We start from the raw sequence: 10836 nt of genomic DNA, 5'->3' as shown, positions 1-10836 counted from the left end.
GATTTTCAGAAGCTCTCAGCACTGCTCTAATGCTGCTCCTTCTGTAGCCAATGGCAAATCTACAGTTGACTTCAGACCAGCGCTGAGGCCCAGATCCCTCAGAGTTGTTTAGGCACCTAATTTCCATTTATTTCAATAGGAGTTAAGAACCTAAATACCTTTGAGGATTTGGGCCCGAGTGCTTTGGAAAATCCCACTCATTTCATCTAGAAACCAAAAATCTTTTACTCCAATCTGGGGGGAGGAAGGAGGGTAGGGGGTAGAACTATCCATTACCTTGTTAAATTATTAAAAAGTAAAAGCTAATAACAAATGTAGAACATATTTTTAAAAGAATTTCCATATAGAAATTAAGAGTTCAAAGGAGATCTACAAGGGCTTCGTATCGGTCACATTCTTTGTATTGCAGATATTTTCAGTTTGAGAATCTGACAATGAATTGTCAATTGCTCACCTGGGGAGAAGCTGATTTTATTAATGAAAGCATTTTATATCACATAGGTCTTAGGCCCCAGTTCTACAAGATACTTAAGCACATGGCTAACTTTAAGCACTGGCTGCTTAAAATAAAGCATGTGCTTAAGGTCTTTGCAGAATTTGGACCTGATTCATTCATTACTTATACCAAGAACATAAGAATGGCCATACTGGGTCAGACCAAAGGTCCATCCAGCCCAGTATCCTGTCTACCGACAGTGGTCAATGCCAGGTGCCCCAGAGAGAGTGAACCTAACAGGTAATGATCTAGTGATCTCTCTCCTGCCATCCATCTCCACCCTCTGACAAACAGAGGCAAGGGACACCATTCCTTACCCATCCTGGCTAATAGCCATTAATGGACTTAACCTCCATACCTACCAATATGCTGTTAAAACCCTGTGGAGATGGGGTGGAATGGAAACAGATAACAGTGTGTTTTGGAAAAGTTGGGGTTAGATCATACAGTTCTTTCACATGCAAAACTCCTGTATATTTCAGTTCTGTGCACAGATCCATGCAAGGATAGGTCTTTATTCCATAACTTTGGAATTTAGAACAGAACCCATTTAAATTATTTGTTTTTAGTTTATTTGACATACATCATATTTAGAGTCAAAACCAGTGCCAAAGCAGTACTATAGCATCATGGCCTACAGGGACACCCCGCTGTTGGAGGTGAAGTCTTTCCCAAGAGACATGAGGTCCTGAGCCCTTGACAATCTCAAGTCAATTTTCACAAGAGGGTTGATGTTAACCTCAGTGTTCTGTGACCAAATTCCAATTTATTCCCAATCCTGCAATCCCTTCAGTATATACTTAGTTTTATGCATACGAGTAGTTCCTTGAAGTCAACAGGACTTCTCTGGTACATACAGGTTAGCACATGCTTAGATGGTTGCTGATTCAGGACTTCAGCTTTCACTGGCCTGCCTGAATTCTTCTTGCAGCTTCATTTGGATACAGTGTTCTTCACTTTCCATCCTAAACTGTTGTGTGATATTGCTGTATGCTGTGGAGGAACTGCCACTCGCCACCTCAGAAGTGGCTGCATTTCTGTGTTGGTGAAAAGGTAAAAAATCCATTACAATCTACATACCACACAGACTATGCTGACAGCTTGTGCCACTGCTACTCTGAAACCTGTGTTGGTGAAGTAACTGCTGAAGCTGAAGGCTTCAGATCTTTTAGGATGACAGGTAGAAAAAGCATTAGAAAAAGCTAAAGTATTTAAGTATATATTAATTCAGCTGTTGTATTAATGTGTAAGTTTGAGCAATGGACAAGAGCCAGGCTTTGGTCTTGCAGTCTTTGACCTTTCTCAGAAAGTGTGAAATTCTGATGGTGCAAAAGGATTTCAGAGGAAGGGCATACATGAGAGCAGAGTATTTGTAAAATATTAAAAAAAAATTTTAAATATTAAAATAAAATATTTGTATTTTCTCCTCCAGATTATGGGCTGTATACCCACAAGTAAATTAAATTAAGCATGGGAACAATGGGGTTAATTTTTTAAATTAGTTTTACTAAATTAGGTCTGTGCACCTCGGTCCCATGCATTACAGCCAGCTGAAATGGAAATTTACTCCAGGATGCCTTCAATTAATTGATATCCCCCCCAGACTGCTGAGATTCATTTGGTGTCACAGCAGAAAATGAGAAGGTAGCTCAAGAATCTAACTTCCCTCAGCTCTGTGTTAGTGTGCTATGCCCTGGACCTGGTGCGTGGGACAAATTTCAATGGTAAGTGGGGATTTCAGCTGGATACCCACTGACCTTAAAGAGGAGCTCTGTTCCGAACAGTGCAATGGTTGTGGGGAGGGAGCCCTTCCCCATCTGCCCCTGCTCAGCAGCAGGCTACAGAATCTGATGTAGAGTCAGCACTTAATAGAAGTGATCCTGATCCACACCCACTGAAGCCAATGGAAAGACCCCCACTGACTTTGGTGGTCTTTCCCATGTGTAACAAACTAGCATGAGAAGACACTCCAAAGGGGGCAGAGGAGGAGGGGAGCCATGGCCCTTTCTCTCTTATGTCTGCACTGCCCTGAGGAATTGGCCTTCACACACACCTGAACACTTTCCCTCTGGAAATAATTCTGCCTCCCTGATCTTGCCGCGGGGGTGCATCTCTGAATCACCTTTTCCTTGGGGCATGGTGCCAGAGAGTCACCCTCGAGCCCTTCATATTAAGACATCAGAGAAGTGACCAAGTCTTTCCCCATTAGCTCATCAACTCCTGGATCCAGCATTCCTAAATACTAAACCACTGGATTCAAAGAGGAGTTCACTACCCGGATTATGTCGTCAGAGGGGTTCCATTTGCAGCTTGAGCCCTCTCCCTCTTATTCACACTCCTGGCTCCTCTCTGCTAGATCCATCCGTGGCGCATCAGTGCCTATATTACTTAATAATAATTGCATTTGCCTTTGAGCTCCCATCTTAATTTTCTCATTGTCTGTTTTAAGATATATTCATTAAAATAAATCTGCGCTGTTGCCTGATTTTAGGGGATTATTATTATTGTTTATATAATATGGGTTATAGGCTCACCAATTAATCTGATTAGATGATAATACGGTTCTTGCCTCAGAATCAGGATACACAGAGTTTTGGAAGGACCCTGGGGATCTATGACAAAGACACTCATTCTGAGAACAGAAATACAGTCTTAAAGACTTTTATTGACAAAGGGAAAAATAATCAATCAGAATTACAGAATAATAATAATACTGTTCTAGAGGTACATTTGATATCATTTACTATAAAGCTTCTTAGATTAATATACTCACATGCTTCCTAGATAACCTGGTGGTAAGAGACAGAGGATCAGCCTCTCCTCTAGTATGCCAAAGGGTCCGATGCTCCAGGTTCCTCAATTCTTGAGTGGAAGATGAAGAATTTAAGAGAAGGTAGAGAGCTAGAAAGCTATAGAAAGACCCAAGAGAAACTAACTTAAAACCTGACTAAAATTAACTAACTAAACATGGTGATTTGCCTCTCTTATAGAGCCTGAGCACTGTATGCTCACCTTCCATATCCAAACTTCATTTCCTCACCCACATAATGTTAGGGTACACTTACTCTATGTAAGTCCCAGGGGGGGCCACACTGAGATTGCTCAAACTGCAAATAATGGAGCAGACAATCCCTAAAACTGGTGGTTATTCCAATACTTTGATTCACCCAGCCAGCAACAAAACAGCTTCTACAATACCTTACTGGTTACCCACAAGCCAGAATACAGTTCCTTTAAAACAACCCAGCCCTGGGCTTCCACCCAGACAGCCAAATATGATGAGGATTACTGAAAATCTTGTTCATCATATAAAATAGTTCTACCAATCCCAAAGGATCAGACACATTACCCTTGAGGTTAATGAATATTTCAGATCTTACCCAAATATACGCTTACAGCCAGTTCTTATTAACTAAACTAAAATGTATTAAAAAATAACAGAGTTTATTGGATAAATGATCATTATACATACAGAGATGAATAGATTTCTTAGGTCAGTTTCATAGTAGAGATGGTGAGCTTTAGAGTTGAAAGAGTTCTTTCAGAATGAGTCTATGGGTTCAGTCCAATGTTTAATATCAGAGTGCTCCAGAATGGAAGTCAAGCTTCCCCTAATGAAGCATAAGCCAATTTGAGATGAAAGGATCTGGTCCCAAGAGACCTTTACACAGTTCCCCCAGAGAAGCCTCTTGACAGCATGCAGTCCTTGGGTGAACAACAGGCAATCATCCTAGCTTTGAAGTACACCTATTTCCTAAGCATCACCGGTAATTAGCTACATGGATTAACATAAGGCAATTGCCTATTTCCCACCATTTGCAGGTGATTTACCACAAACTTCAAAGAGAAGTTAAGACAGTTCACTACATTTACAGTTCATTTAAATCTTTTGATCTCTGAATTAACAGAATACAGTGATAGACAGAAACTGTTTGGTTACATTGTCAACTTCTAAAAATATATATGTAAACACACAAAAATTATCTACTAATGTGTCTCTAAAGGTTGAATCTGGGTCAATTAGCCTACTAACTGTGTAACCCTTTCTGGCCCTGTGTCACATGGCATATTTATACGTATTAATGACAATTAGTTCATCCGCACATCTGTTATTTCTGGCCTGAACTGGTTTGGTGGTTGTTATTGCCATGTTCTTTATGGTATACCTGTTAACTTAAGTTTATAGAGGGCAATCGATTGGCCACTTATCTATGCCAAAGGTAAAAAGCATAAGTATGCTAACTTGCTTCAGCTCATCATACAGGATGCAGCCTGTAGGTTCTTCATGTTACTGCCAAAATACTTTAGTACAAATCTATAAATCTATTATCCATTATAATAAAACAGAAAAGGGGAGACAGCCAGGGGATCGCCCGCACTCCCCTCAGGTAGGGGGAGACATAAGAACATAAGAATGGCCCTCCTGGGTCAGACCAAGGGTCCATCTAGCCCAGTATCCTGTCTGCTGACAGTGGCCAATGCCAGGTGCCCCAGAGGGAATGTACAGCACAGGGAATCATCAAGTGATCCATCCCCCATTGCCCATTCCCAGCTTCTGGCAAACAGAGGCTAGGGACACCATCCCTGCCCATCCTGGCTAATAGCCATTGATGGACCTATCCTTCATGAATTTATCTTGTTCTTTTTTGAACCCTGTTATGGTCTTGACCTTCACAAGACAGTCATGGCATCGCCCACGTCCCCCTCAGTCGGGGGGAGTCAGTCGGGGGGTTGCCCACACTCCCCTTGGGTGGGGGGAGTCAGTCGGGCGGGTCACCCATGCTCCCCTCAGGCAGAGGATTTAAGTGTTAGTCTCACCATATTGGATTTTTTTTCCTCAAAGACCCAGTTCCTGGATCATGTGAGTTTGAGAGACACTCAGCTTGTATTTTAAAACAAAAGTGTGTTTCTAGTTCTCACGGTTGCGGTGAAAAGCTTGAAAATGTGACCTGATTGCACCCTGCAGGGCCAGAGCCAGAAAGCAAAGCAAAGAACTGGGCTGAATGAGGTTGGCAATATTGCATATCATTGCACCTTGCATACTGCCTCTTTCCCTTATTTCATCAGACAGGTTCAGCATCAAGCAATGCAGACTAGTCCTGTCAGTGTTAGAGCCCTTTGGCAACACACCCACCCAACCTTTAGGGCTGGAGGCCCAACTAAAACTAGGCTGGACAACCTACCAGACAATGTCGGAATGTGGGGGGAAGAGATGATCATGAAGACCTAGTAAATTCTTCTGTCTCTTACTTCCATTATTCCGAGGAGAATTAGTTCATGTTTCCCTGAATCAGGGCATCACTGAGACTATAATAGGGCAATGCACAGGTGTCCTGTTTTCCTTGGCAGTCATCCAGTTCCCCCTCAGGGGCAAACTAATTAGGGCTAGATTATGTCGTTTAAGGCACAGAGGGGCTTAGCAAGGCCACCCAAGGAGGATTCTGAGGTGCAGTGCCTCTCAGCAAACTCCCCAGTTGCACTGCGGGGAACAATTTACAGCCACTTGCTCTGAGGTGCACTGTAGTTCTTTGAGTGCTGGGAGTTGCAATCCAGGAAACTCCAACGTGTCCACTCCTCCTCCCCTGTGCGGTTGCATTAGGGCTAGGAACAATCTAACCCTCAGTCTTTAGCTTCCTACTTCATATATGTGGCAGCTGCAACAAGGTCCTTGGAAGTATGATACCAGTTCACTGATCCCATAAACAGATTTCAGAGTAGCAGCCGTGTTAGTCTGTATTCGCAAAAAGAAAAGGAGTACTTGTGGCACCTTAGAGACTAACAAATTTATTAGAGCATAAGCTTTCGTGAGCTACAGCTCACTTCAGAGCTTGCTTAAACCCCAGAATCGGATACAGAATGGGCCTTCAGTGCAGATGCTGCATGAATTAAGTGTCACATGCCAGCATGAGAGAAACCAATAGTAGCAGAACAAAGGAAAAGCACTGGCATGTACCTGCATATGCCCCAGTCTTTTCACCTGTTCTCTGAGCTCTCCAGGTATTAGCATGGCTCTGACAATGAGATTGATTAAAGGGTTAGAAAACCTGCTTTATAGTGATAGAGTCAAGGAGCTGTTGGGTTCACTTAGGTGAAATATGGGCCAACGGTGTTAATATATGCCAGTCACACTATCCAACATTACACAGTGTTAAACAAGGTCCAGGGTTTTGTATACAGAGACCTCAGCCTACTTAGTACCATGGCAAACACACCACCAAACAGCCTTTTAATAGTTTATTAAAGATACAGAAAAGAAAGAAATACAGTTAAAGCATTTGAAATGTATATTATTAAATATGGCTTTCATTGTAACAACATCCCTTGTTCCCTTTCCCTTTGGCTAGAGAGAGGCTTTAGAAGGAAAAAATCCATTTGACAGTCTTTAAGATCGTATGAAAGATGGTAATAACTGTGCTTTTGGGGAAAAGAGAAGAAGCTAGTTGAGATGGGTTGGAGCTGTCATTGCTGCTGCTGCTGCTGTTAAAGTCTGATCCTGTTTTGTAGAAGACAAAACAAGACACAAACACGCCAAAGGGGAAAGAAAAGAACAGCAAAGATAGGAAATGCAGCTTGTGTGTCTGGTGTTGACTCTAACTTGCAACCTCATTACTGGATAAACACAAGCACAGCACATGGTCTGATTAGCCACGCCGAGTCTTGGCAAACCTCATACTAGCATCAGGCTGTTTAGGGCATTGCTTTCAGCTGCCTCTTTTTGGTTCCAGGCTTATAGCAGCGTTCCACAATACACAGTCTTGGCTGGCTACACCAGAGTCTTGTTACACAGAAGGAAAAAGGAGAGGGATGGGAAAGAAGAAAAAGTGGAGAAGGAAAAGGATACCCATGAGGTAGAGAGAGACAAAGTCTCACATCCCAGGTTGAACTCAGGATTCAGCCAGAGCCAGTAGAGGTGGTGGTGTCATCTGGGTCCTTCTCTTTGGCCTGGTTATCTCTCAGGACTGGGGTCCTAGGAGATGGTGGGTGTAGTGGTCATGATGGTACAGTTCAGTCTAGTCGCCAGTTTTCCTCCCAAAGTCTCTTTCTTTAAGAGCCCATGAAGGGAATGGTGGGCACAATAGCCTGTCCCTTCATTATTTTGTCCATCAGTTAGGGCTAGTTTCCAACACACCAGTTTTGATACACTGATTTCTGGTTCCACACTTTTCTTGCTTACCAGGCATGATCACAATCCTTGAGTTATAGCAGCAGGCCTTTTTGTTTGTTAATTCAGTCTTTTTGTCCATTTCATACCTTTTCCTATCAACATTTGTTGTTATAAGTTATTGTGACATGTTATGAACTTACACTCATTTTTTATAGTTGAATGCAATTAGGGTACGTTTCTAGGTCCAATTATCACAACAGAGCTCCATCTATTTAGCTTAACAAAGAGAAAGTTAAAAGGTGACTCGACAACAGTCTAAAAGTACCTACATGGGGAACAAATATTTAATAATGGGCTCTTCACTCTAGCTGACAAAGGTATAAGATCCAATGTCTGGAAGTTGAAAGTAGACATATTCAGACTGGAAATATGGCATACATTTTTAACAGTGAGGGTAATTAACCTTTGGAACAACTTACCAAGAACTGTGGTGGATTCTCTAGAACTGGCAATTTTACAAGGTATAACAGATACAACAAGTAAGCCGTGCCTGCTCAATGTGGCACTCTGTCCCGCTCTAGTAGTGGCTAGGCCAACAAGAAAGTGATGAGCCTGCTACAGGCTTGGCTGACAGAGGTGTCTTTTAGCTCAGGTAGTAGAGGCTCATGCATTAAGAGCGAGAGGTCCCAGGTTTGATCCCAAATTATTTGTAATATTTCTTTGATAAGTCTACTTTCAAAGTCATGCCCTGATCAGAGTGGATTCTGGCAGGACAACAATAGTGCACAAAGTACTTGTCCCATAATATCTTGGCTACAGTGGGTAGCACATTGGAGAATGCTTGGGCGTATCAAGTGAAATGATCTATTACCACTAATACTTCAGTGTTCCCTTTGTTCTCAGGTAAGGACAGAAAGTCAATACACACAAGATTCGTGGGTCACTTGCTATGGATGTTAACTAACTGGGCAGATAGTTTGGGTGCCGTCTTCAGAGCTAAACATCTGGCATGATTCTTATAATATTCCTCTCCATCCCTTGCTAATCTGGACCAATAGTCCCTGCTTCTTACCATTCAAGTGTCCAGTCTACCCCAAAATGCCTTCCTTCATCATGCAAGGTCTTCAGTGGAAAAATCAGTTTTCTGCAGAAATGAGACACTTTTTGCAAAAACAAAACAAAACAAACAAACAAACAAACAAACAAACAAACAAACAAAAAAAAAACATTTAAACCAAAACTTAATTTTCCATCAAAGAATAGTGTAGATGAAAAATTTTCAACCAGCCCTGGAGCTAATCACCTAAGCATCTAAATCACTTTTGAAAATGGGATTTATGCTTCTAAATCACATAAGTGCTTTTGAAAATCTTAAGCCATCTCATAATACAAGAGCAAAGTTTCAATTAAACTGAAACCAGCACATTTGAAGCTAATAAAAGCAAATAGGGTTTAGAAAAAAAAAACAACACAACACAACACAATTAATCTGTGGAACTCATTGCCACAAAATATAACAAAGGCCAAGAGCTCAGAAGGATGCTAAAGAAGGATTGAAAAATTGATATGGATAATGGGAACACAGATAGGATTCTTAAAAAACCAGAATTTTAGGAAGGATATAAACCATAATACTTCAGGGCATACACCAACTACTAACTGATGGTGGTTAGGAAGGAACTCTTAGTGGGCAGGAGTCATAATTGTGTACTAGGGGGTTTTCTGCAGCTTCATATGAAGTATCCAGACCTGGCTATTGTCAGAGATTGGATACTGTACTAAATGGACCTCTGGTCTGATCCAGTCTGGCAATTCCCATGTTATAACTACAGCTGATTTTGCAAACTATGTGGTCTCCACATCTCCCAGAACAGGACTAAGTCCTGAAAAGAGATTTGCATCTGAGGAGGATGGCACAGCACTCTGCTCCAGTTATTTATAGCAATCATAATAAGTCATTTTAATTGACTGCAGTTCTTTATTCCCACAGGAGAAAATGAAAATGTGCCAGTGAGTAATCCTGCAACACAGATTTCTCAGGTAAAGACAAGCAATATGCCCTGAATAATTCCAAGTTTAAAGAATGAAGAACAGATTAATAGTCTTTACAACCAAAATTCATTCAAAAGAAAAATAAAGGCAGTTATAAGACACTTATACATTCAGATGTGCACATTGCATGGACAAATGTTATGAACCGGCCATCCTTCTGAAAGGTGCTTCAATCTGACCTCTTTGCTCGCAGCCAGGTGCAAATTAGATGACTGATTTGTGATCTTAGCCAAGTAATTAGATGTCACCATCCCATCATTTGAGTGCACACACACCTGAGAGTGCAAAATGGGAGACAGCTGCTGAACACTCAAGCACATTGGTTTCAGTAGGGTTTCTTCTTCCCTTCCTGAGCTGCACTCTGTGCTCCTTGTCTATTGCCAAAGATCTGGGTTAATCATTTAGTATAAAGTTCCCAGCTCTATGATGTAACTTTTCAAATTGCAGTGAGGCCCCATTTTAACTGCATTTAAAAAAAAAAAGATGTGTTCAAGTTGTGGTGAATAGTTTTAAAATGCAGACTGCTTGTAGCACAGTTTCAACACTTCCATCCCCCACTCTTGCTCTTAGCCCTGCCACTTTCCCCCTCCTTTTCCCTCTTTGCCACTACTATCCTTCCCTCGCTGTGCTGCTAGTAACAGTTCTAGGGCCGGATCCTCAGCTTGCGTAAAGCAGCATAGCCCCACTGATTTCAAGTCCCTGAAGACAATAGAGTTACATGGATTTACACCAGCTGAGGATTTGGTGTATAATTCTCGGACCAGAAGGGGTACTAATCTCTGACACGGTCATCAGTAAATGTAAGACTCTAGTAGCTCTTCTAGCATCTAGTGATGATATAGCTATTAGCTATTCCATGACAGGACAATGCATCAGGACATTCCATGGGGGATACTTGGGAAAATTAACTGAAATTGCCCAGGTGCTTAGGGTTTGTGGAAAGTCCTAACAGTAATATTTCTGTGAAATTACTATTTGCTTAAGGGCTCATTAACAAGAGATGAGAACCATGTGTTGAGTAATGTAGCATTTATTTATAACTTCAGACCAATAGCATAAGAGGGTAGGACACACACAATGATGCTTGGCTGAGGCCTGGTGAGGCAACTAAAATAATAATAATTAATAATAATGTAGTTGGGAGAGGGAAGTTTTCAAGCCTAGTTTCTTGTATGAATGTTTT

General features: G+C 41.5%; 1 protein-coding gene across 1 annotated transcript in view; it reads left to right on the top strand.

The window, feature by feature from the left end:
- Window positions 1-10836, top strand: part of ARHGEF33 (Rho guanine nucleotide exchange factor 33) — a 46335-nt gene that overhangs the window by 198 nt on the left and 35301 nt on the right. Inside the window, exon 2 of the mRNA XM_038397585.2 lies at window positions 9592-9641. Coding sequence (XP_038253513.1) covers window positions 9592-9641 — 50 coding nt within the window. The remainder of the gene's footprint in view (window positions 1-9591; window positions 9642-10836) is intronic.

This window comes from Dermochelys coriacea, chromosome 3 (genome assembly GCF_009764565.3).
Source record: "Dermochelys coriacea isolate rDerCor1 chromosome 3, rDerCor1.pri.v4, whole genome shotgun sequence".
Classification (NCBI taxonomy): Eukaryota; Metazoa; Chordata; order Testudines; family Dermochelyidae; genus Dermochelys; species Dermochelys coriacea.
This window is presented reverse-complemented; position numbering and strand designations above follow the sequence as displayed.